The 27,979-nt window shown below is 32.2% G+C and overlaps 3 protein-coding genes across 6 annotated transcripts; 1 reads left to right on the forward strand and 2 right to left on the reverse strand.

Annotated features, from left to right (window-relative positions):
- Window positions 1-309: 309 nt before the first annotated feature.
- LOC139094596 (putative zinc finger protein 286B) lies at window positions 310-19,422 on the reverse strand. Of its 4 annotated transcripts, none has more exons than XM_070645714.1 (5): window positions 19,291-19,422; window positions 10,854-11,006; window positions 8,809-10,689; window positions 2,027-2,146; window positions 310-1,657 (listed from the first exon to the last, which is right to left on the reverse strand). In XM_070645714.1, the coding sequence occupies exons 4-5, from the start codon at window positions 2,141-2,143 to the stop codon at window positions 338-340; spliced, it is 1,437 nt and encodes a 478-aa protein (XP_070501815.1). In that variant the 5' UTR covers window positions 2,144-2,146; window positions 8,809-10,689; window positions 10,854-11,006; window positions 19,291-19,422; the 3' UTR covers window positions 310-337. The 4 variants fall into 4 exon arrangements, with proteins under 4 accessions (XP_070501815.1, XP_070501814.1, XP_070501816.1 ...); XM_070645713.1 differs by having other exon boundaries at window positions 10,771-11,006; XM_070645715.1 differs by lacking the exons at window positions 8,809-10,689; window positions 10,854-11,006; window positions 19,291-19,422 and adding exons at window positions 5,367-5,531; window positions 6,039-6,382.
- On the forward strand, window positions 2,645-5,590 carry LOC139094435 (myb-like protein I). Its single transcript, XM_070645472.1, has 2 exons — window positions 2,645-4,535; window positions 4,983-5,590. Exons 1-2 carry the CDS (start codon window positions 2,645-2,647, stop codon window positions 5,588-5,590), a joined length of 2,499 nt encoding a protein of 832 aa, XP_070501573.1.
- LOC139094436 (uncharacterized) lies at window positions 11,759-27,927 on the reverse strand. Its single transcript, XM_070645473.1, has 7 exons — window positions 27,792-27,927; window positions 27,567-27,685; window positions 23,020-23,057; window positions 21,871-22,192; window positions 21,360-21,645; window positions 17,673-18,113; window positions 11,759-17,402 (listed from the first exon to the last, which is right to left on the reverse strand). The coding sequence occupies exons 2-7, from the start codon at window positions 27,678-27,680 to the stop codon at window positions 12,961-12,963; spliced, it is 5,643 nt and encodes a 1,880-aa protein (XP_070501574.1). The 5' UTR covers window positions 27,681-27,685; window positions 27,792-27,927; the 3' UTR covers window positions 11,759-12,960.
- Between the last annotated feature and the right edge of the window lie 52 nt (window positions 27,928-27,979).

Here is a 27,979-nt window from a genome sequence, read left to right on the forward strand (position 1 = left end):
ATTTTTCTCCAAATATTTACTAAATACTTAATTTCATTAGAATTTTCTTCGATTTTCAGCTAATTTTAGCCAAATCAGACTGAGTTGTTCAAAAATTTTCTCACTTTTCATCAAATTTTATTCAAATTTCATCAAATTCCTAACAGACAATATGTATACTCACCTAAATGAGGGTGCTCATGAGTATACTCAATTTTCAATCAATTTAACTGAGTATACTCAATTTTGTGAGCATACCCTTGACCATGCTCCATGTCTGCTCGAAAACCAACCTGAAATTAAAAACATTCCATCCAAAAACCAACAAAATTTTCAATTTTACTCAATTAATCTTTTATTAAAATCCAAAAACTTCATTAATATTTGCAAGATTCTTGACCTTTAGGTTTGATCCTTTCTCGATTTTCCTCTGATGAACTCTTTCATGCTTCAGTAAATGATCATTTCGGACAAATCCTCGATCACAGAATGTGCATTGATATGGCTTCCTAACAGAATGACTGATTTCATGTCTTTTCAAGTCACTTTTGTGGATGAAAGCTTTTGGACAGCATGAACATTTGAATGGCTTGTCAGCGACATGCTTTTCTTCATGTTGACTCAGTTCCTCAATACTTGCGTACTTTTTTCCACATTTTTTGCACCTATGTGCTTTAAATGTCATGTGGATTGTCTGGAAATGTTGAGTTAAGTAGCATCTTTTGCTGAATGTTTTGGAACAGATGTGACATTTGAGTTCATTTGAGTCTAATTCTTGATATACATAGTCTGGAATCATTCGACGTTTTTTTGGATTTGGAGATTCTTGATGTGAAATTTCGATGTGATTATCTTGAATTTGTTCGTGCTTAATGGAATCGATTGAGTATGGTGTGATGTCTTTGATTTGAAATGAATCTTTCAGATTTAGGTATAAATTGTCAAATTGGTACAGATCTGAATTATCATGAAATGCATTAACATCTTCACCATTGTCTGAATCTTCGAGTTTTTGCAGCAAATCTCCAGCACTTTGTGATAAATTTTCAATGGTTTGTCTTGATTTTAATTCATTGTGACTCAATTCTGGACCATTTAACTTTAATTTACTTAAATTTTGTGCATAATGATTCAACTTTGGCATTTCCTCTAAATTTAAGGAATCTTCATCTAATTTTGGACGCATTTGTGTAGTCTTTTGTCGAATTTTGTTAGATTTTTGAGGACTATTGTCGGAATTCTGATTATTGTTGATCGAATCGTAACTAAGACTAGCTGATTGTTGGTTACTTGATTCAACTAAACTGGATTCTTCGTTATTTTTACTATTTTTTACACATTTAACTTCAAATTGTTCTAATTTAACTATTGACTGGAGATGACTTGTGTCTTTTTCTGTTTGAATTGATTTGTCATTACTTTCTAGTAATACTTGATGATTCTGAGGAATGTCTGAACACTTTTCTGTCTTACTTCTATCTAAAGACTCGAAATTGCTTTCACTTTTAACTTCCTTCACTAGATTCTGTATAATTTCATTAACTGCAGTATTACATGACTCCCTAAAATGATCATCACTTCTGATTACTAATTCTCTAAATGAAATTGCTCGTTCGAGGTCCATTAGGCATCGCTGGCAGATGACAGCTGACGAGTTGATGTCTGTTAGGTCGAAGATCTGAAAATGATTGAAAACGATTTATTAAAATTTGTTGAAAATGTCTTTTTGAATATCATAAGTTGTTTGATGGATCCAAAGTTCGGGATCAGGTTGATGTGACTCAAACATGGTACAGGATTCTACTTGGAGACGGCATCAAGTCCTGAGAGTGGATTTTTGATCGATCAATCAATTTGTGCTATTTTGATTTGGATTTGTAGCTTGAACTAGAGCCAAATAATTATTTTTGTCTGAATTTTAAGGGTTCTCAAGATTTGTCAAGCCGGAGACTTTGAAGAATTCACTTGTCTCTGTCTTGTCTGTCTCAATGTAGCTCATTAACTCCAAATCAATCCTAATTTAACACAAAACACCTTAAATACTTACAATTAAATTGGTCAATTTGTATATTTCTTTTGCTATTTTCCCATTGTCAGTGAATATGGAACTGTATTTGATTTTTCCTTGTGGTGCTAGACATGCTCGACACAGCTCGGCTTCCATTTTCTTTGTTGTTCGATTTGCAAAATTAATTATATTAAATTAATTCAAATAATTTTAAAAATGACAATTTTTTTTTTGTTTATGAAATTTCAAAGATCAACAAGAGTCTAATTCGAAAGGCACAGGTCGGATAAAAGTTTGAAATTTTCAAAACCGTTAATTTTTTGACACAAAAGTCGAATTGATAGCTTCAGATCCCTGTCAAAGCTCATGAATTCAACTGAACCCCTGACTTTAAGTAAGCTGGATTTTGATCTTAATTCAGTCAGAAACTTCCAGGTGGTTTAGGTATTTGATGCTGCCCATTCAGCTACAATCAAAACATGGAAGTTAAAGTTTCCAAACTTTTGAGATTATAAATGTTTACATTTTGCCAAATTTGAAAAAATTTGAGTTAGTAAATCAATTAAATTTGGTTAAGTAAGTCCATCATGATTTTTGACATTTTCTAATCCAATTTATTTTAAATTTTTTAACCAAAAAAAAATAGCTACTCAAAAAATGGAAGAATTTTCGCCGTCAACGGACACATCATTCGAGATTCCATCGATGATTGAGGCGATTTCATCATCGATTGATGATTCGCGGTTCAATTTAGATGAGCTCGAGTCAGTGGATGGGAACTCACCAGCAACAGAATCGGACCACATGGAAGTTGAGTCCAATTGGACACAACCAGTTCCACATCAATATAATCAAAATTATTACCAAAACTACCAGCAGCATCAACAACAACAACACCAACTACAACAACAACAATACCAACTACAGCAACAACACCAACAATTTCAGCAACAACAGTGGAACTATCAGCAAGGATACACACAATACCCGCCATATGGATACATGGCACCATCACCTTATAATCCGTACTATATGGAGCCATCGCCGGGTAATTATCATCATAATTATGCATACAATACAAATATGATGACTAATTATGAGCAACAGCAGCATCAGCAACCACAACAACAGCCGTACATATTCACTGGAAATCAAAATGCAGTCACAAATCCAGAAGAGTCTGAATATTCATGCAGCATTTGCATCCGTTCATTCAAAAGTGCATCGAATTTATCACGACATGTTATGAGCAAAACTCATCTGAAAAGGATGGAATCAAAAAAGCTAAACTCAAAAGTCATAATTATTCAAACGCAAAAGCCACAAGTTACTGGCATTGGCAGCTCATTTACAGACATCAGTAAGGACCCACGAGCTAATGACATTGGCAGCTCATTTACAGACATCAGTAAGGAAGAGCGAACATTTTTACACAGATTGGATGATTATATTTTTGAGTTTTTGAAGGTTTATGAGTGGGAAAAAGAGCAATTGAGGAATGGGGCTAAAAAGGATTTGGCACTGACGCCTCCATTGACTCCAAACTCGAAAGCAATTGAGGATAAAAAGAATGCAATGATTAATGATGATCCAAATGCTAACACAAATTTGGTAAAATCTGAATCAGTCATTACAATTGCAAGCTCATCTGAGATCATGCAGGAATCTCCTTTGTCTGTGAGGTCATCATCATCGGTAGATTCAGATGTGGAAATGTCAGATTCTAACAAAATAGAATCAAGTTTTGTGGAAAGCATCAAGGAAACCTCCAATAGTGTTAATTCTGCAAATTATGCATCATCTATTGTCAATTCTGAAGTTCCTACGTCGAGTTATACAAATTCAAACTCAAATCATGCTAATTTTGGTAACCGAGCTCCAAATAATGCAAATTACCATCAAATAGCCTATAATGATGCGAATTATAGTCACATAACCTCAAATAATCCGAATTATAGTCACAATACCTCAAATCATGGCAATCGAACTCCAAACAATGCGAATAACAGTGCTAGTTCGTCAGAAAAATTTAATTCTGATAACATAACCTCAAATAATTATAATTTGTCTGAAGCTACTTCAAATCACAATTCAGCAAGAATTGCAACCCCTAACAAGTCAAGTCCAGCCAATCATTATCAATCCAACTCAATTTCTACTAATCTAACCTCAGATTTCTCAAATATGACTAATGAGTTTGGATGCGAATCTGATCAGTTATCAAACCAATCTGAAACTGGAAGTGAAGCTGGTCAATCTACTCCAACTTATGAGAATAATTCAAATTTAACACCAAATTATGAAAAATATAACTTTTCAAATTCACAAACTAATTATTTCAATTCTAACAATTTCACACCAAATAAGCAAAGTTATGATAATCAGGCAATGACATCTAGTCCATGTGGATCAAGTTCTAGTCACCCTGCTAGTCACATAAACTCAAATTATAAGAATTCTAGTAATTTAACTACAACAAATGTTGCATTTAGCCCCATAAATTCAGAAATTCGTTCAAATAATCCTGGTCAAAACAATCAAGCTACAAGTAATGTTGTAATGAAAGTCATAACCTCAAATAATGATAATTTAGTTAACATAACCTCTAAAAATAATAATTTAGACAATATAACCTCAAAACCTAATCATTTTGCACACTTAACCTCAAAACCTAATCATTCCGCTAACATAACCTCAAAAAATGATCATTCTGCCAGCATAACCTCAAAAAATGATCATTCCGCTAACATAACCTCAAAAAACAAACCTTCAATCAATCCACAATCTAACAATATATCTGGAATTAGAATAGCGTCAAACAACTCAAATCAACCGAATAATACCCAAAAATACCAAATTCTTAAGACCATACCTAACTCAAAAAATATCAAATTGGGAACTATAAATGGCCAAAATTCACTCAAACAAGCTATAGCGACTAGCAAAGCCACAACAAATCGAATAATCACTATTAATCCATCCTCATTAACAAAAGCAACAACCAGTACAGCATCTGGGCTGCGAATAACATCAATCAATCCAAATGTGGCTGCTGCTACTAATGGAACATCTAAAACTCCTACGACTTATACTCTGACGTCATCAAATTCGAACGTTAGATTCATAAATGCATCGAATTTGATTGGAAATAATGTAAAAATTCAGCAAATATCACAAAATGGAATTAAAAACTTTAGAATTGTTAACAATTCGTATCAAGCATTACAAAATAGAGTGAAAATTCCACATCCAAGTAATGTGCAACTAAATTCACCAAATATCGAGCAAAGCTCACCAAATTGTGAGCAAAGCTCACCAAGATATGCACAAAGTTCACCAAGTTATGCTCAAAATTCACCAAGTCATCATCATGGCTCACCACAAAGAAGCAAAAACATTCAATCGAATGGAAATCAGCAACAAAGTGCACCTAAAGTGGTTGAAAATTGTGCTGAAAGTCCATCAGCCAATGCTGAACCAACATTCTTAATTCCAAATTCACCAGATGATCCAAGAACACCAACTGTATTGATTCAACAGGAAACTGGCGAAAAATATGAAATTATATTCAGTGATGAGAATTTTGGTGATCATTTAAGTTAAATCTAGCCCGAATGGACAAAAATACGTTATGACTAAGCATCTACTGGACATTATCATTAACTAGCTTTTTGTCCATTCGGGGATTTTTTTAAATGGTATTTTGGTTCAGTGTTGTGCAAACTGTGTGCCACGGTTCAATCCCTAACAGACAATGAGCATACTTACCTAAATGAGCGTGCTCATGAGTATACTCAATCTATATAATTGAGCATGCTTAATTTTATGAGTATACTCTTGGTCTTGTTCACTGTCTGTTCGGGATTATGTGTGCCGTTGTAATTTTTGGAAAAACCAGAACTGGATGTCGATATGGTTGAAGTCGTTTAGAGTCGACTTGATTCAAAGGTAGTCGACTTTGAGTCGACTAGGTTTTTTCTGGTTGACTCGACATCGAGCTCTGGGGAATACTATGAATGGCATGCAGTGTGTGAATTCTGTCATGACTTACCACAAAGATGTACCGTGGCACAAACACGTTTAGATGACACTGGGTTGGTTGAAACCTATTTCAATCGATGATTCGGAGATGCTTATTCAGGATACAAAAGGTTGATCTATAGGAATTCTCCCTTTTTGGTGATGATAATGTTCAATTTGCTAAGGTTTTTCGTGAAAAAACCTAATACTTCCTTAATTTTTAATTTGTTTTTCAGATTTGTACGCCGGGGCGTATCGCGACTTATGGCTGTTTAAGAAGGCCCATGCACTTTTTAGACCTACAGTTTATAGTGGAATCAGATCCACTCTTTTGATGGCTTTATATTTATCCATACTAATTATATTACACAGCACCACAAATCACCCAACCTCAACCTTCCTTCCCTGTGATTTGCGCTCAAATAAAATGCACAATTTTAGAAAAAGTTTCTCTCTGAGAATCTTTGTTTATGTGTTGTGAAAATATGTTTCTTAAAAATTGAGAATTGTTTTTTTAATTTTGTGATTTTTGAATTTTTATGTTTTATTCAAGTTTTATTGTAAATTGATTAATTGTTTGAATTATCAATTCTGAATAAAAGCATTTGTATAAAGTTTAAAAATAAATTTGGATATATTGTGAAATTAAAAAAAAAAACTCTTTGTTGTTATTTTCAAATGATTTTTAATACACAATTCTGGTGTAATTCCTGCAGTTTGCTCATAAAGAACCATTCGCTATTTACGTTATAGAATAACTAATTTATTTCAGAAATGAACGACGAAATTTCCATTGGTTAAATACAACTTGAATCCCCTCTCCCCTGAATGTAACAATTGGACGGCCCCTAAAGTTGTTTAGCTGATTAAAAAACATTTTAACTAGACCAGTTATGTGCAACTTTAAATTTTTCGCGGAGCATCCTAATTGTAATACTCGATCAAAACCGCAAAAAACATACGATTCATAGGATTTCAAGCACTTTTTGACGGCACACTAGAGTGCTGCGGTGGCCACCGGTTGCCCACTACTAAACTAGACATTGTAGAGAGTTAGATATGCTTAGGTAGCATAAATTTGATGATTGGTTCCTATTGATCCACTGTGAATCGTAGTGCGTTATTAAAGCGATTGAACAGGTCTCTGTTCCGGGCTATAACGCCTATAATGCCACATAGTGGGGCGGAATCAAACGAGGCTCTGGTTTTCTAGGCATGTCTGGATGTCTTAGCTGGCAGCCCCAGCTCCAGAATAGGTTACGTCACGCTTGTAACGTTACTAACCGAAACCCATTTTACAACTGAAACGTTAGCATAAATTTATTGGATATTTAAGGATTTTTTTAACGAAAAACCCGTTAAAATTTAAGAGATTTATCTAAATAGGAGAATTGGGTTCGACCCCCAAACTCTCTCGTGAATACACCTTTAGTGAGACTAAGCTCTCTAGTTTCTTGATATAGAAACAACAATATATTAAATTAATTATCAATTAATATTAATATCAATGCAATGACAATGAATCTCATCCGGATGAAATTAATTTTGGTCAGATGAAAGATTCTACTGTTCTAGATAAAAGTTTGTCTTTGTAACAGATGAAATAAATTTAAGTGTCAATGCCTTGATTAAAATAACATCGAGAGTAATGCTATAAACAACAACAAACTGTTATACACTAGTTAAACTGACAATTGAGAGAGAAATTTTGCTCTCAAATAAATTTGAATTTCACCATCCAGTAGAATCACACTTTTGTAGACTATAACCTGACTTTGTATTCTGATTTAATATTTTTAAGTGACTAGACTAATAATTTTAAAATATTTAAAATATCAAAGTCAATAAAGTTAAAAAATTATTGAAAAATCAATTAAATACATTAATAATACAATGAATAAGTCAGAACATTCAAATTTACATCAAATAATCTTTTCAAAACGGGAATTTTTCGATAACAAATTATCAGAAATTCTCAAAGTAAAACAATGTGACCAAAATATCAACTTTATAGTGTCGAATGTTCCAAAATTGACTGCATTCGACATTTTGCACTATTGTCCTGAAAAGTTTATAGTTAAAACGGTTGATATTGATGAAAACTTTGAGGAAGTATCCACAGAAAGTGAAAATATCTGCTTGATTATTAATGAAAATAGGAATTTTATTCTCGATACTGAAAAATTTAAACTTTTGCATGAAAAGATCTCAAATTTATCAATAAAGAAACTGACTGGAAATAACAAAATTGTGATTATTGTTGGAAGTGATAGATTAAACATGAAAATGTGTAATCTACGTCATAAAATTTCTAATTCTGATGATCAAGAAGATGATGATGATGAGTCATCTAAGCGACCTAGAATTGATACTTCTCATAATGATGAAAATGGAGTTATTACAGGTAATGTTATTAATTTTTACAGAATCTCTTGAGATTTCAAAGTTCATAATCTCAAAATTGAGTCTTGTCAACCTGATATTAAGTTATTGTGATGATGTAATGAAATTGAGCTTGAATGAATTAATTTAAAAATATATTAATACATTTATTTAATAGCATAATTTATTTGTTGTGACTATGATTTCTGGCTATGGGGACCGGAATCGGGATTGAAAATTACAATTGTTAGGTACTTTTTACATTTGAAATTTCATTTTTTTTTTAAATTTAACAGCTTATTCTTGATATTAAATCTACTTTGGCTGTTAAATTGTTCGAAAAACTTGACCAAAATGGTAAAAAAATTCAAATTCAAATTGGACAACTTTTTATTTTTCTCGGCATATCTAGTGCTTACCAACCAAATGCGACATTGGGTTCATTCCAAAACATTTTTGGCGGCACACTAATTGTCTAGCTTAGGTCAATCCCTCTCAATTTTTTTCTTCCTCCTTTTTGTCGATTTGTGTTATTCGGATTCACCTTAATTTAAAATTTTTAAATAATCTCAGATAAGTCATAGTTTTATACTAGTTCAAAGCAGAGTTGGCTAAACTCCATTGTGGGTGCATCCTTTTGAACTTTTGTGAAATTTGAATTCTTAGAATCCCAGAAGAATATTTAAAAAAATCCAAATTTCAATAAATTTCTATTTATTTAACAGATTCTGTGCAACACAAGAACTTTAAGACAACAGTAATCAAACATTCCTGGAGTACACTATCTGAATCGACAGCAAAAATGATCAAAAATCTAAATGTCAACTTTCAAGGAGTAAGCATGAAATTTTGTCAAATTATTGACACAGAAATTATTAAAAATTCATCAAGATTTTTGAATGAAATCGTTGATTTTGTTGCCAAAGATCATGAAATTTCAATCAATTCAGAATGTTCAGACAGCAAAATGACACCAAAAGACTTAAAACTCGGAAATATTCTCGACAAATCAGACTTTTACTTCCAAAGAACCTTCAAGGATGGCCAAAATCAAATCCATAATTTAGACTATGTAATATCAGAGTTCCTAGAATCCAAAATATTGATAATCTCCGACTCTAAAGGAACTGGCAAGAGTGAAGCTTTATTGAATTTTGCAAATTTCCTGAAGGATTTGCATCCTTATTTCTGGGTTCTGCATATCAATCTCAAATCTTGCTCGGATTTATTGACGGAATTTGATGCAAGATTTTTCAGCAAATTAAAAAGTTTGAAATTTTTGGAAAAATTGATGAAAATTGAAGGAAAATTTGAACGTGAAATTATGCAATTTCTCTACGACCAAGGCAAAATTGTGGTTATTTTGGACGAGTTTGGTGACATTTCATTGGAAAATCAACAACTTATTTTTAAATTCATTGGTTCCTTTCATAAAACTGAAAATAAAATTGTAATTGGGATTCAGCAACATAATTTGAGTAAATTTAGTAATTTTGAAGGCTTTTTGACTTTCTCGCTGAATTCATTAAGCTCAAGTGAGTTTAAAAAGTTTACAGAGGAGTATTTGGCACAAGGAAAAGCTGAAGAAGACCTTATGGGCACAGCTGATGAATTAATGCAACAGAATGAACAATTGACAAGGTCAGACACTAACTGCATATCTCTTCTAAACTCATTTGATGATCATTTAATTGAAAAGGTCTTCAACACTCCAAAAATAATCAAACTTTTGATCGAATTTGTACAAAAACATCAAAATGCAGCAGAAATGAGTTCCAAGGCTATTCTATACAAATTTTATGATGAAATCTTATCAAATCACCAACAAATGTCGACTTCAAGAGCTTTAACCGATACCATACATATGTATCAGTCCTTAGCATTCCAATTCCTAATGGATGGTGAAATTGCGACTAAAAATATTCCTGCAAGTTTTACTGATTTCATTAACAATCCCAACATATTCAATATAATTGAAGATAAGATAATGTTTACACACAAAATACAGGCTGAATTCCTAGCTGCGAAATTCTTGATCGAAGTCGTTGACCTAATAGATTCATTAGAATCTTCATATGTCTCCCATGGATGTCTTAAAGCTATCAAATCTGTCAAAAACTCACAAGAAATATTCAAATTTTTAATTGACATCATTTTTGATGCTTCAATGGAGACAGTAATGACTTTTATTAATAGTTACTATTCTGATGAATATGCTGCAAAGAAGACGATCCTTAAATGTTTCAAAATATTCGACAGCGGTGATAATTTGTCCATTGATGAAGAAACACCAAAGGAAGCTTTAAGTAAGTATGAAATTAATTTATAAGAATGATTTAGTCAAAATGACTCAAAAATGATGATCAAAGTCTCATTATTACCAGAGATGGCAGGACCCCCATGTGTGGATGCTTTTTGGATCAAGTCCAGACTCCCAAAGTCCTGCCTACTCTGATTTGAATACCTTCATTGTGCTCATTTTTGGTCTGATTCCATATTTTTATCTTCAGCATTCGTGATTCCCGAGATAGAGCCAATTCAAGCAGACATTTCAAATGATCATCCAGTTCCATCGACATCATCAGCCGCAAACGACCCAACAATCATCCAAAAGGTTCTACAAAATAAAAGCTCAATAACAAAAAATGCACAAAATAATGATCGGAATTTACCAAATACCATTTCTAAAGACTTCGCGAAAATGTCAGAAAGTCAACAAAATGAAATTTTGTCAGATTTAGAAAAAGTTCTTGAATTTTTAATTGATCAAGGTTCAGTAATTTTTGGACAGTCATTTATTAATCAATATCTTGCTCATGACCTTACAATGCGAGAATTATTTAACAAAAGACTCAGAAATTTCATTGAAAATTATCACGAGCTGGTCGACAGTTTCTTAGCAAGCGATGTAAGCAGAACTTTTAGAAACTTCCGAGTGACATTGTGCCAATTATTGGATCCATTTGACAATGTTTATTATTTTAAAATTCAAGATTATTTGAGTGTAATTACAGGCACTAAAGTTCCTATGTCAAGTTTCACTGAGAATATTTTAACTGAAATTTTCATGGATCTTTGTGAAAATTTAATCATTTTTGGTGCTGAAAAATACAAAAATGATGAGTTTTCGGAAAGTTTTTGCAATGTTTTAGCCAAAATTTCATTAAAATCAGTTGAAATTGTGAGCATATTAGATCAAGATGCATATAATCTCAAGTCGACTGAATTAAAACTGAAAAATTACACAGGACTTCCATTAATACATTTAGATGACCTAAAATTTAATGAAATCATTCGATTATTAAAAGACCCTCAAACTGGAACTGAAACATTTTATATATTTAATAAATTTTTCATTTCATGTCCAAATCGATTCAATTTTTTGACACAATGTGACCCATCTGGCTGTAAAATTGGCTGTTATGCAATTTCACATCCCAATTTGTTTGTATTTAAGAAAATTATGAAAACTTACAGCGAACAATTTGCAAAAATTTATGTTTTTCATAAACAATTTCCACCTGAGCATGTAATGCTTCATTTACAAAATTTAGACAGCCGAGAAAGGACACAAAGAGCTGTAAAAATTTATTCAAATTTTTCGGATATTGATACATTGGTTTTTAATACTCGACTTAAAAAAGAAGAGTATGGTGAATCGGATATTGAATTTTTTGAAAATTGGATTGACAGGAACTTTGACTATAAATGTAAGGAATACATTAAAAAGGCTGTTGTTGAGCATGCAAGGAAATATCCATTGGGGACATTCAAAATGTTAACTAATTAAAATTTTGATAAAAAAGTGAAATTTGAAAACCAATTAAAAACTTAAGGATATGCCAAATTATGTCATTTTAGGGATTAAACTCGCTTCTTAAACCAAAAATTATTATTTTTTACAATTTATAGTAATAAACTTAAAATATTAAATGCCACAAGGATAAACTATCCACATTATGAGAGATACCAGATCGACTGATGTCCTGACTTGATAGAGGATTCGGTTTAAATCCGGAACCATGCCAAAATAACGCCAATTTGGGGCCGAATTTTTGATTGAATCATCACTACCCCATCCTTTTTTTGGGAATTTGGTAAGATTGTTCGAAAAAAAAAATACCAAAATTTGTGAGTCAGCCACAATGCTGTTAAAACGCTCTTCAAATTTTGCGTACTTCATTTCTATAATGTGCACTCAAACATAATGCACAATTTTCTCAGAGAGAATTTCTCTCTTATTTTGTGATTTATTAATTTATAGTAGAATAATTTCACCAACAATTCCAAATATTGACATTAGTTATGTAAGGATCAAAATAAAATTGTAAAAACTTAAAAATATGAATTAAATAAATTCTTTTTGATTAAAAAATGAAATTTTCAAATTTACTGTAAAAATTTAAAATTGTTTTTTAAATCTGCCATTTTAAATGCAGAATTTATGATTTGAATCTTCTATAAGTCAATTTATTTACATTTGTAATTTTAAGTTTTAGTTTAATACAGAAACGTTTTAAGGGAGTAAGGGATTTGGGGGTCAACATTGATCATTTGAATGCCAAGATTGTTTAAGATGATTTTAAAATCCCCATAAATGGTTGCAATTGCTTTAATAACTCTAATAAATCTGAATAAACTTTAAGATTTTCTTTCCTAAATTCTAAAAGAACTTTAAAATCATCTAAAAGTTCAAAAGTATTCAAATTTGTCGGCTCCACTTCCCTAAGTAAAAACTCTATTAATGATTTTTCATTTCCCTTGAAAATCTCCAACATATATTCAGCAAATCCTCTCATATTACTGTGATTAAAAATAAAAAAATATAACAACAAATCACTTGGATGTGAAAGAACAATTTCCTGTCTTTCAGTCACATTAAAGTATGATTCATAAATTTTTATAACTTCCGAAACGGAATCCCACCTGCTTACAAAAGGAATAATAAAAATGCTCATTGGGAGGCAAAGCATTTCTGTTGAACAAACATTTGTTTTTCTTAAAAGCATTATTTGTTTCTCTCGCGATGTGTGTGTGATGAAAAAGTTTAATAATGACTTGAATTCACCTTCATCGCTTGTCATCATTAAAGGAAAAAAATTAGTGTCAAAAAAGTTGTAAATTTCATTATCAGAATAAATTTGAACAGTTTTGTTTAGAAATAAATTCAAGCTAGTTATCGAAATTTTATAAGATATGAAATTATTTGAAGCTAAAGCATTTAAATAAATTTCCTTTTGTTCGGATCTATTATATCTTTGGACAGTAAAATTGAAAAATATTTCAAGTATATCAAAACGTTTTAGATACTTTTTATCTTCAAATATTACAAATATTATTCCTGATTTTGTGAGTTCCTTGAACTCATCGAATGTCAAATTATTTGCTATGGAATTAAAAACAAATTTCGCATCATCATTTTGCTTTAAATCGTCATCAAGTTTATAAAAATCATGAATAAAATTATCATCTTTATAATATTTTCTCCTTAATTTTTCGTAGCAATATTCGCTGAATAAAAGGACTCCTCTTTGATTTTTACCCCGAATAAATCTGTCATATTCATCATCACTAAGATGTGATTTAACTTGACTTTTAATGTCTTCATATGCAATTGTTTTATATCTTAAATTAGGATAACTAAAGAATAATGTATAGTATGTCTCATTCTCATTAATTTGAAGCAATTTCTTTAACACTTTCAGATCACGTTTAAAAAAGTTAAAAAATAATGATAAATTATCATATTCAATTAGATCATTCATTAGAAATCTCTGATATTTTGTAGTTAAAAGTTTTGAAATTTGTTTTTCAAAAGGTTTTGAATTTTCGGGAGTTTTCAATTGAATGTAGCAGTTAATAAAGTTTGAAATTTGCTTATTTCTAAACATTGAAATCCTAAACATTAAAATTCTTAGTTCCGCTTCTTCTTCCGAAGGTTCGTCATTTGCAATATAAACATTTTCGATAAAATATTGTGCAATAAAAAATTCAGCAAATGTTCTGTGTGCAAATTTAACATTTTTAACGTCATTAATATATAAAATACCCATCCGAGAGATTTCGTCACTTGTCAGTTCAGTTGGAGTCTTTTGTCGCATTATTCTTAGTTTAATTAAATTCATTATGGAATCATTGTAAGCTTGCGTCTTAAATGCAAAGGACTGATAAAGTTTCATTATATCAAAATTTCTGTGCTCTGTGAAGGAATTGTCATAAAATTTCAAAGCAAAATCACTCTTTTCTTTCCAAATTTCTATTTTCTTTTTAACAAATTTTTGGTAAATTTCGTAAATATTTTCTGACTCGTAAATTTTCACATCACTTGCAATTAATTCGGTAATCATTCCTAACATTAATGGTGTGTCAAAACTTTGCGTTGATCCTATTGAATTTACAATTTTTTGAACTTTTTCGAGATAATTTTGAATTTTAGATTCGTCAATTTTTTCAGATTTTAAATATTTTGTAATAAAACTTTCTTGTTCGTCTGAATCAAAAGGAATCAAATTAAAGATTTGTGCTGATAACTTTACTCTTAGCAATTCAGAATACAATGGTCTTGTGCATACCAACTGAATATTCGCAGTTAAATTTTTAACTAAGCTCAAAATACCCAAAACATGCTCACTATAATGCGGAGAAATTTCATCAAATCCATTCCAGAATAAAATTAAATTTCCCGACTTGAAATTATCTTCAAAAATTTGTCTTTCAAATTCATTTTCAGAACTAAGCCCAAAAATGGTTTCAAGCAAGTTCTGAACATCATCTAAGGTATTTACGCCCTCGTATAGATGCTTATGTTCCTTCAAGTCAATGTACGAAACCCATCGAGTTGGAAACATTTTCTTGAATTTTATTGTAAACTGTTCAAATGTGATTGTCTTTCCTGTTCCTGCTTCATCTGATAAAATGAACAATTTTGTATTAATTGCTGTTTCTAGGACTTTTTCAAAGTCAAGTGGATCGGAATTTGAAGACAGTGCCTCATTGAAGGAAGTATGTCTATTACAATATTTAAACCAAATAATTTGCTTTACTCTATCGATTGTGCTCATTTGATCAGATATATTTTGACTAATGAATTCCTGATAAAACGTTTCAAATGTTTTGTTTGACTCAGTATCGATTGATAACCTGCAACTGCGCCAATCTTCTTCAAATAAACCCAAAGATTCAAAATAAATTTCACGAATAAATTCATTTTCAAATTTCCGTTCAACATAAAATTTTGTTTCATTTTTAATCATATGATGCACGACTAGTTCCTGCCCATCTAAGACACTAACAATCTGATCAGATGTCAAATAATTAAAAGTATCCGAATTAATTCCGCCCAATTTTTCCAATTTTAAGCTTTCATCTTGGAAAGTGAAATTTGAATTTAAAACTTTATGTTTCAACTTTTCTGTCATATTTTCCCATGAATGTGAAATCTGTTCTTGGACATAATGTAAGTGCGGATCAGTCAAGTCTAATACTTCGTTATTAATCATCTTAAGGATGTGATCGGATGTCAAGTTACCATAAATGGTCGAGTTTTTAGCAAATAAATCCCTAAATTCAAGATTTATTCCTTTATACAATACAGGAGCTTTAAAGACAGACATTTGGTCCTGATCAGACAATTCATTAAACTTATAAGTTGGTTTATAAAGGAAGTAAGCAATAAGAATTGCACCAAGAATCCCAAGAACTGTTACAACAATTGAAATAATCTTAAACTTAGTAATTTTCTTGTCCTTAATTTCTAACACCTTTTCATGATGACTTTCGATCTCTGGCAGTGCCTGCTGCAATTCTGGAACGACCTTTTTCTCATAAAATTCAAAAAGTTTAATGAATTTTGTTCGTACTTGAGCTAGTTTCTCGGGTAAGTTGCGGTAAAAGGCAAGTAAATGCACAACACGTACAATCAGCTCAGCATGATAGTCTTCCTCAGGATAACAATTGTAGACGAGACCGATGATCTCTTCTGCTTCCGAATTTTCCTCACATATTCTTGATATTTCCTCAAATTCCGTCATTGTCTTCTTGTCATCTTTTGTGTATGGATTTGCCTGATTTTTGTAGACTTGAATCATGACAAAATGACATAATTCGTGGATCAATACAGCCAATGTCTCATGTTCTGTAGCAGGATCAAGTAGTTGCTTAGCTCCAATATACATTTTACCAGATATGTAACAAACACCTTGAGTGAACTCAGTAGCTGTTGGATCAAGAACATTGACAGCTTCACGGTTAAAGTCAAAGACAATCTTAAAGTTCTTAGATGCAGCCACAATTTGAAGGATAATTTTGGTGAAAATATTCTGACTCAATAGTTCAAATGCTCTCTTAACTGTATCAAGTTTGTCCTTGACTTCTGTTTCATCAAAACATGCTGTAGAATTGGCAACAAGTGTGTGGATATGCTTCTCAAGAAATGGCTGTGAATACTTGTTCTGGATATCTCGGATCTGACGTTGAATGTCGTAATCATCAAGTTTTTCATAATATTCAGCCGGATCTTCATTGGAACCAAATCGAAGCTTTTTACTCAACAGTAAGTCGAAAACCTCAAATGACTTACTTTCTAATGAAATCATTAATGCTGACTTATTCGAGAAATTGAAAAAATGACGCAAATTTTGATGTTGATTCAGAATTTCCTCAAGTTTGTCCTTCTCATTGGAACTGATCAGCTTATGAACATCCTCAGTCACATCACAAAACTCCTTTAATTTCCCACTACACTCACTGGGTTCAAATGTTTGCGGAAATGTCAAATTATTCTGCAGCAATATGTACAGGACATCAAAATGTTTATTATCAAATGCCATAGATTGAGCACTGACTTTGTTGTCCATTGAGCATGTCTTCATCTTTAGTTTGAGGAGAATATTGACAATTTTTGTGTTTCCGTTCTCTGCAGCGAGCAGCAGTAAGTTGAAGTCACGAGAATCCGACAGAAAATCTAGTTCTATTAAATTTAAACCAGATTGATATGAGAATTGACTGATGATGCCTGAATAACAGGAAAATTGATTAATAATTTGCATTGGAACCGAGTGGAGTGCTACAGACTGCAATTAATCGACCGTATTTTCAACTTTATACTTCAAAAACCTTCAACCAGGAATACAAAAGACTCTAACGTCCTTTTTTACTCATCCGTTCCTGAATATTATCAGTCTTCTGGACATACGGTCGATTAATCTCAACCTGCTCCATTTGGGAATTATTATGAAACTAGTCAAGATATCTATTCTTTAATTACTAGTCCATATCCACTTACCTATGTGATTATTCTTCAAAGATTTAGCCAAGAAGTCAGCCACAAATTTGCACAACAACAGACTTTCTTCCCAATTCAACTTTTTCGGATGTTTGAGTTCAAAGAACTTCTCATTTTCCTGTGATTTCCACAAAATTGTCCATTTTTCTTCATTTTCAGACACAAGCATAAGAACCGGAGATTTTTCGCTATATTTTGTGTTAATTTCCTGAAGATCTGCATTTTCTAATCCAGGTATAGCATCAGGGAAAATAAATTTGGTAAGCAAGTAGTCTGATTGCTTAGCTGTGTTGATAAATTTAATACGTTGTAAGAAATCATTCTTGTTAGTGCACGGTATTATGACAGGATCAACTTTATTAGTTAATTTTAAAGACTTCCGGTTGATATTCCTTACTTCTATTAGTTCGTTTAATTCACTAGTTTCGTCAATCCCTTGTGCTGAAAACAAAATTTAATACATTAAATTATTGATTCTAATGTATATGTAATTTGACAATATGTATAAAACACTGAAATTCAGCACAAATGAGTAAGAACTACTGGAGTCGTATACTTATTCCGTAGCGCAAAAAAAACGATTTTTTTGACCACCACCGCCCTATCCTCACTCCACTACTAGGGTTACGTAATAAATAAGGAATCCCACTTTGAATTCTCAATGCGATTCTATACTAAATAATTTAATTTTCAAACAGCACCAGCATTACTTCTTTTATTTTTGGTATTTTTGCAACTCATCGTCATCTCAAAATGTTCAAGGACATAATTTATTTATTCTTTAACTCGTTTCACTAGACCAGGAGTGGTCAACCTTTCATTTTTCGCTGTGCTTTATAAGTAAATTTAATCGAAACTGAACACAATATAAAAATCATGGCAATTTAGCCGGTTAAAAATAAATCTGAATAGATTCAGCTTTAGTTTTTTTAAAAATGTAACTTGATCTTTAAATTTTGCCTAAATTTTAACGGATCTTTTCTTTTACGACCCTCGTCAAACAGAACAATAATAAAATGTTTGTCTCAAATATCATAATCACTAAATAAAAGCACAAAAATATTATGAAGCTTCTGAATAAATTAACAGATATCCTGTTCTGTTCATTTTGATTAAAATTCATCAGTAAACTATTTTTGGAATTCTTATTAATCTTCATTTTTATTTTTAGATAATTTATATTTTTTAATTTCACCATAGTTGAATTTAGGAATGAGTTTGAGTGTCAAATTCTAGGATTTATAGTGAATAAATACTAATCCTATTTATCTTCATCATCTACATAATTGCAATTTATTCAAAGTAATTTAAATATATTCAAGTTCTAAGTTCTAAGTGACTAACCCTAGCAGGCAAAAAGCATAAAGCATTAAGATCAGATTAAGCTTATAACAACGCTCACAAGAATATTCATCTAGTATATTTATGATGAGCAATCTATCGAGTACATGTTCTTTGCCAATTAGAATAAAGTTTGCGAAATTGAATCAATATATTAAATCAAAACAGTCATGAGCATTTAGCACAGCTTTTGTATCAAATTTATTCAATTGTATTATCACAAAAATTGAAGTTCCGGACACGAATTAAAGTTCCAAATAATTAAAACAAGACTTACCATCTGAAACTCCAGACTGAAATTTAAATCCAACATTTTTATTTTTTGTGGATCTTTTATTAAATATTTTCAATTTTAATTGTTTTGTGTCCATGGCTGTTTATTATTTTTTGATATTTTCACCAATTTTTAATTAATCCACTCGACACACTTTTTTATTCATGATTGCTGTTCAAAAGATCACACAAAACTGAGCACAGTAAAGACTTTTTTTGGTTCTTAAGATATATTTTTGTCATAAGCAAAGCGCATTAATGACGTATTTAATGACAGAACTGATCAATCCCAAAGAATTGTTTTCTTTAGTTCATAACAAAACCTGTTAACAAGTTGAATACGACAACAGATTTCTAATCTAGAAGAGCAAGCAATAATACGTTAGAACAGGAAAACTGGATATTGATATTTTATGATCCCGAGTGGGCAACTTGACAAAATATTTTGGTAAGGAACTTGACCTAAGGACGACTAATGACACATCTACTGAACGTTTCATAACATTTATCATTAGTCGACAGTAGATCAAGTAATTTACATGAGATTATGTCAAGTTGGTCACATTTGGAATTGGTAATTGGCAAGCGGTAGAGCCAGCAATAGAGCTAGCTTTAGGGACCAACTGAGGGAAGCCATAAATCGCACTTGATCTGTACAGCCAGCGAAGTAAGTAAGTAAGTTATGTTAAATTACCTCGGGGATTCAGCCCGAATAGGATTCATCCAACTAAGCTGAAAAACACTCATAATAAGCAGTTCCCTTTGGAAAAATGCCCTAAAAAATGTTTAAATAAAAAAAATAAGTTCAATTTTTATATTTTTGTTCTTTATTTCTACAATTTTTTCTTACAGATTTTGGAAACAAAAATTAAAATTTCGAAAAAACTCCTTTGGTTTAAAAATTATAAAAAAATTCAAATAGATGCATTCAATACATCAAATGCACCCATTGTCACTAATCTACTCCAAAAATACATAAAATAATTTCAAAATATTAAAGTAGAGAGATTTACACTTTTAAGGTACACTGAGCAAAACAACACATTAGGTTACCGAGCGATCAGGACGGTATCCTTGTCAAGATGACGCCATAGTAATGGTTTATATCAGGGACATAAGTAGCTCTAAATTTGTCTTAAACTGTCTCACTTGTCCGAAAATTGTTTGGAATTTTTGAGACTTTTGACACAAACTCAAGCAGCACAAATTGGTTAATCGATCCAAAATCTGGCACCAGGCTGGTCAGAGTCACGATATTTAAACCGAACCCAACACCAAATCAGCGTCACGTAGGTTTAGGATAAGATTTTGACCGATTTACCAATTTATCCTTTTCGGGAATTTCAGACAATTTTCACAATAATTCTTGTCACCCCAAAAAATCTCCAGCATTATTTACAGTCCGTCGCTCAGCTAAATGATTAAATAATTTTTGGATTTTAGAAATATTTAAGTATGAAAAAGTTTCCATTAAAAATTTTTGGAAAAGAGAATTTTCAGTTAAATATCACAAAACAATTTACAGGAGTTAAGCACATCCAGGATTATAATGACAGGAAATTGATAGAAATGGATCAAAAATTGTGTGATTTATCTATGAACTTAAAGGCAGTAATGAGCAACCTTTTATCTTTTGTGGCACACTTTGATAGTTAGTCTCGACAGAAACCGCATACAGCATGCCCTTTTTGACATTTCCTAAAATGTTCGGCAGCAGGCTGCCCATCTCTACTCTTTAAAGGCTTACTTTTCAGATTTTAAGAGCCTTGACACAATTTGTTGGTTAGGTTGGCTGCATCTTTATACCAAGACCCCCAATGTATATCGATCTCGATCATGTCTCGATTCTTAAACGTTTAAATCCATTTCCATCAATTTCTGTCAACATTTCCACTAATTATTACATTTTTCATATTCTAAATTACAATTAAATATTTTCATGCTATTATTGAGATTCCTAAATTTTACGTTTTACTTCCACATTGTACAATTAAAATGGAAGAAAATTGGTTTTCTGAGTATTATTTTTTAATTATTATCATTATTTTTTTGTTTTTTAATTGTCATTTCAATTTTCATCATGATTTACTATTTGATCGACATATAGATGATTGAGAATAGCAAAATAATGAACAGCGGCAGCTAGAACAACAAATAAATGCCAAATGGCATGAGCGCATCCAACTTTACCATCCGATTTAAAGAAGAATACGCCAATTAAGTACAAAAGTCCGCCAATTTCAAGCTCAAACATTGCAACAAACTCGTGGCCACAGAGGAGAATCAGGATGATTGCTGGAGTCAGACCGATGACGATGTAGAAGAATGTCTCGACGCATTTGTAACGTTCGTGGAAGAGCTAAAATTAGGACAGAATTAATAAATATTTAAATTATATTTTTGGACATAATTGAATTGTATTGGATGTTTTTTTAGGTCCTATTCTATCATTTTGGACCTTAGCGGACCTCATCAAGGTCCATTCAATCCAAAACCCTACATTTGTGAACCCAACATGCCAAAACAATCCAATATCCAACCCTGGATGTGTAAAACATAGCAAATGGTACCAAATAATCCTCACCTGTTGATAGAAAATTCCAAGTCCGGCCAAAATCCACACAAGCCACCGAAGTAACGACGCAATTGTTGGATATTGAAATTTCTCAAGGATCAACCAAGGATAATAAGATCCAGCAATAAATACGTATATCATAGCACGATCAAGTCGATGCAGAAAATCCTTCAACATCAAGTTTCGATACCGGAAGAAGACCCAATGATAAAAAAATGAAATGCTAAATAATAAAATTAAAGCTGATCCATAAATGATGCTGACAAGTTTCTGTTCACTTGTGTGAGATTTTGAATGAAGTACGTATAATGCGTAGAATGATGGAAGAATTCTGAAATGAGGTTTAAAAGAATTTATTAAGGTTTTGTACATAAATGATGTTTAATTGTTAGGGATGAAATAGCTATGTGATGTGTTCACAAAAGGGGAAGTTAGACCCTTAAATCTCAATTTCGGATATAACTCTGGCTAACCCTCTCACTTCTGAAACCAGACCAAGTGAGGATATGGTCCTAAAAACCCTACAAAGTGAAATTATGGCCTTAAAAGCTCCACAAAATGAGATTATGACTCTATAGAAAGAGATTATGATCCTAAAAACCCTAACGAGTAGGAATACGACCCCTAAACCCTACAGAGTGAGAATATGATTTCAACAACCTAACAGAATGAGGTTATGACCCCGAAAATCCTGACTGAATGAACTTGTGACCCTAAAAACCTAACAAAATAGGATTTTGACACAAAGAAGTCAACAGAGTGAAATTATTACCTCACCAATTGAGATCATGACCCCATCTATATTATAAACATCCACAACTTGCTGATACAAGAACGGAAGCCATGTGAAGCCATTTTGTGAAGCCATGTGAAGCAGAAAATTGAGGGGTATCAGGGAGTATGGGGGGTGTAATGTGAAGTTATGTGAAGCCGTGTGAAGCTATGTTAAGCCGATAATTTGTACATGGGGCACCACGGGCGCTCCCGATACTCTAGTTAAGTAAGATTAAGACCCCAAAAACCCCAACGAGAGACGTTATGACCCCAAAAACCCCAACTAGAGACATTATGATCCCCAAAAACAACTTCCCTGTCTTCCACTCTGCCACAATTTGTACTAAAAACACCAAAAACCCAAAAATAATGAAATCTACTTACAACAGTCCATGAGAAGCACAGTTGGCAACATGTTCAACCTATGAAATAATCAGCAAATAGACATTACATAAACAATAAAGTTCATAATCCTATAAATAAAATATCACGTTTATTTTCAAAATAGCGCCTGCCGGCAATGACATTGATTTTTTAGTGACGTATTCAAATTTTTTTTTTGTTTCCGCATGTGCAACCATAAACTTGACATGATTCCTAAATTAATTATTGATTCATGAGCAGGATGATGGACTTGAAATTAGGTCAATGTGAATTTTTTGAGGGTAATTTTAGAAAATTCATTTTTTGTTGGCAATAGCCAGGGTGGGTTTTCAAAATCATAAATCAAATCAAAATCATTTTGAAAAGATTTTAAAAATGATTTTGATTTAAATCATTTTGTTCAAAGATTTTTTTCAAGATTTATGATTTAAATCATTTTGTATGAAGATTTTTTTGTGATTTATGATTTAAATCAAATTGTATGAAAGATTTTTTTGGGATTTATGATTTAAATCATTTTGTATGAAGATTTTTTTGTGATTTATGATTTAAATCAAATTGTATGAAAGATTTTTTTGGGATTTATGATTTAAATCATTTTGAATGAAGATTTTTTTTTGAGATTTGAGATTTAAATCATTTGCATGAAGATTTATTTTTTGAGTTATGATTTAAATCTTTTATATGGAAGATTTTTTTGGGATTTTAAAATCCCTCTGTATTAAAATCTTCCTTGAAATATCCCAAAAGTTCATTACATATCCACAGTTTCATTGATTGTTCCTGATGATGATCACGCAAACTGAATCTCATTGGATCTGCCATTAGTCATTTGAATACCTTCCAGATTCCAATGCTGTTCAATGTGGCTTTTACACATCCTTTTACCTTATCTTCTTTTAATTTTTTCTAAGCTGACTTATGAATTGTTCCTCAACATTTCAATTGAATCTTTTCCTGTTCAGACTTAATACACTTTTAAAGTCGGTCCTGATTGTTCCTGCAATGAATGTATAAATGCCGAAATGTGATTGTTGGAGCTTTTACATAAAAATGAGTTTGAGGACTTATCAAATCAACATATACATACTGGATCTGGATTGTGTGACTTTAAAAACTGTTACTGGATCTTTTAGATCCAATCAATTTAGATAAAAATTACAGCAACCATTGGTTTTATGTCCTTTGAATGAGAAAAAATTTATTTTAGGGATTTCTGTTTCCTGTGGACCGTTGCTTAAGTATAAAGACATTGCTAAGGCATATCATGATCGTTCATGTCCGGATGTAGCTGGAAGAGAGGAATTAGCTACTTCTATTGCTATGAATGCATGTTTTTGCGTACATTCATTGTGTAATTGATCAAAATTGGTTTAACTCAGTCATAGGACTGGATAGGCACTGGAACTGCCCAGTTCCTTTACATCCAAAAAAAAATTTTTTGTTCCTTTTTTATCAAGGAATCACCTCCAGAAGTTTGAAATTTTTTGCGGAACTGATCGGTTCCTTCGGTACCCAATGACTGCAAACTACTTAAATTGAAAGGAATACTTATTTGACTTCATGTACATGTTTTGGAACCATTGGGTACCGAAGGAACCGATCAGTTCCGCAAAAAATTTCAAACTTCTGGAGGTGATTCCTTGATAAAAAAGGAACAAAAAATTTTTTTTTGGATGTAAAGGAACTGGGCAGTTCCAGTGCCTATCCAGTCCTATGACTGAGTTAAACCAATTTTGATCAATTACACAATGAATGTACGCAAAAACATGCATTCATAGCAATAGAAGTAGCTAATTCCTCTCTTCCAGCTACATCCGGACATGAACGATCATGATATGCCTTAGCAATGTCTTTATACTTAAGCAACGGTCCACAGGAAACAGAAATCCCTAAAATAAATTTTTTCTCATTCAAAGGACATAAAACCAATGGTTGCTGTAATTTTTATCTAAATTGATTGGATCTAAAAGATCCAGTAACAGTTTTTAAAGTCACACAATCCAGATCCAGTATGTATATGTTGATTTGATAAGTCCTCAAACTCATTTTTATGTAAAAGCTCCAACAATCACATTTCGGCATTTATACATTCATTGCAGGAACAATCAGGACCGACTTTAAAAGTGTATTAAGTCTGAACATGAAACGATTCAATTGAAATGTTGAGGAACAATTCATAAGTCAGTTTAGAAAGAATTAAAAGAAGATAAGGTAAAAGGATGTGTAAAAGCCACATTGAACAGCATTGGAACCTGGAAGGTATTCAAATGACTAATGGCAGATCCAATGAGATTCAGTTTGCGTGATCATCATCAGGAACAATCAATGAAACTGTGGATATGTAATGAACTTTTGGAATATTCCAAGGAAGATTTTAATACAGAGGGATTTTAAAATCCCAAAAAAATCTTCCATATAAAAGATTTAAATCATAACTCAAAAAATAAATCTTCATGCAAATGATTTAAATCTCAAATCTCAAAAAAATCTTCATTCAAAATGATTTAAATCATAAATCCCAAAAAAATCTTTCATACAATTTGATTTAAATCATAAATCACAAAAAAATCTTCATACAAAATGATTTAAATCATAAATCTTGAAAAAATCTTTGAACAAAATGATTTAAATCAAAATCATTTTTAAAATCATTTTTCAATGAGATTTAAATCAAAAATCAAAATTCAATTTGGGATTTTGATTTAAATCGCAAAAAAATCCCCCACCCTGGCAATAGCTTGATATTATGAGTTAATTATGATCATTTTTCTCATTTTTTTGTAATTTTAAAGAGAATCAAAGTCTCAACTTTGACCACGTTTTTTCAAGTTTTCTGAATGAATGAGTTCATTAATCTGTTCTCAATTTTATCAGTATTTCTTAAACTGTCTCAAGCGTTGCATTCTATATCAGTGGTGTCTAACCTTTTTTATGCTACGGGACACTTTGGTGGAAAGGCATGACCGTGATCGCGAATGGCATTCTTACTTACTTACTTACTTCGCTGGCCGTACAGATCAACTGTGATCCATGGCTTCTCAGATGTCGCCTATAACTGGTTCTATCGCCGGCTTCTGCCTGTCAATTGCCAGTTGCAGTGCGTAAAGCATTCTGTTCGTGATATTTTGTTTGTGTGCCGCTGCGCACAGTTTGAATAGCACTGCTCTAAAGTAGACAATTTTTTGTTTATCGCGACACACCTTAACGGAAAGCTTCGACCGTAACCGGACACGGATCACGGCATATGGTTCATAGCAATTGTAAAAGATTTCGGAATTAGACTAGTGCGACACGGCAATCAAATTTAACAACACTGCAATAAACCTTAAATTCAGTGTAAATGTGATGCACTTAGCACACAAGTGGTTCGGATTCCACTATAAACTTTAGGTCTAAAGGGTGTTGTACAACAGATTTAAAATCGCAGTGCCTCCAGCTCATAAGGCTGTGCCCTTCAGTCATTATATAGCAACCCTACTAAAGGTATTGGGGTCACACTAGCACAGTGATGGGCAACCTTTGTGCTGCAGTACACTAGTCTGCCGTAAAATTATTTTGGAAATGCTTTGAACTGTGTGCAGTTTTGATCGATCCTTACCACAACGATGTGCCGCAAAAAATGTAACGTTGCCAACCACTACACAGCGTATCACACAACAAAAATTGAGAAGCACTGCTCAATATTATTGAAAATAAATTGTTCTTGATAAGAGGCATCTCTTCAATGTGACCACCTGCTCTTGTTATTCTTTTAATCTCTTGCTTTTGTTGATAATAATAATGAAGCTCAGACAACCAAAAGTCAAACATGTCAAATTCACATATGATTGTCTCAAGGACTTTTCAGAGATATGTGTTGACATTATGTGAGAATGAAGAGATTTGAATAGAGCTATAGAAGCTGATTTGAATTTTGTATGAAGTTGAGTCGACTTTTTCATAGAGAAACCGATTCGATTTCGATGACTGGATTTGAGCAGTGAAGCTGGTTGGAGTACCGGAGTGTCAATTTGTGTCCTAATCACTCAAGTCGATAAGGATTTTATATGGAAAAGTCGACTTAAGTCAACTCGACTTAATCCAAAAATTGAGTCGACTTCAAGCTCTGTCTAGTTCCACAGCTGGCAATTTATAGGCTGCTGTATCTCAAAATCATTGAAAAATCAAAAAATTACCCTCGCAAAACTTAATAATTTTTATAGAATCACAAATCAAAAAATTTAAATATTTACGAAGCAATTCACAATTCACAAAATTCAAATCGATTGTTTTTCATTTCGGCTGCATCGCCAAAACACACAAAGTTTGTGTCTGTTATTCACATTTTCTTTTCCTCGTCATCACAAGCTGCACTTTTTTTTTCTCAATACTCAACTAGAGCGTCAACAACTGCACTTGTAGATATTTTATATAATAACTTTATGCATGCCGAGATTGCATGTAATATGCGGTAATTAACTTCTTTTTAGTCATTCGGACGGAATTTGATTCCGTTGCATAATTTTGATGTGAAATTAATTTTCAGGATATTCGATGGAACTCACCTCAGTTGGCTCGTATGCCTTTTGCTTGCTGTACGGTGGCGGATTTTTCCATTTTAACTCATGTCGACCGGATATGATGTTGTTGAGCAACTGCCACACGGACTCGTTTTTCATAACGACTTGATTTTTTTGGATTAATTTTAAGGCACCAAAAAGGAAGAAAAATTTTGAGGAAAAAATGAATTTTTTTGAAATTTTTTGTATTAAATTTCTATAGTCACTTACTGTTTTCTCACGATACACACCGATTAGACTGCGAGCTGAGATTATTTTTGCTTCTCTTACTTATAAGCATAAATTATAAATTCATTTCTTTTTCGTTCGATCTCCTCTCCTGAGCAATATTAAAATCAGACTGTACGACATGAAGTCTGTGATGATTCGATTATCCGACTTTTGAGAGGAATTTTGCG

This window comes from Chironomus tepperi, unplaced genomic scaffold, assembly GCF_022539635.2.
Source record: "Chironomus tepperi strain 1889 unplaced genomic scaffold, CSIRO-AGI_Ctep_v1 contig_354, whole genome shotgun sequence".
Classification (NCBI taxonomy): Eukaryota; Metazoa; Arthropoda; class Insecta; order Diptera; family Chironomidae; genus Chironomus; species Chironomus tepperi.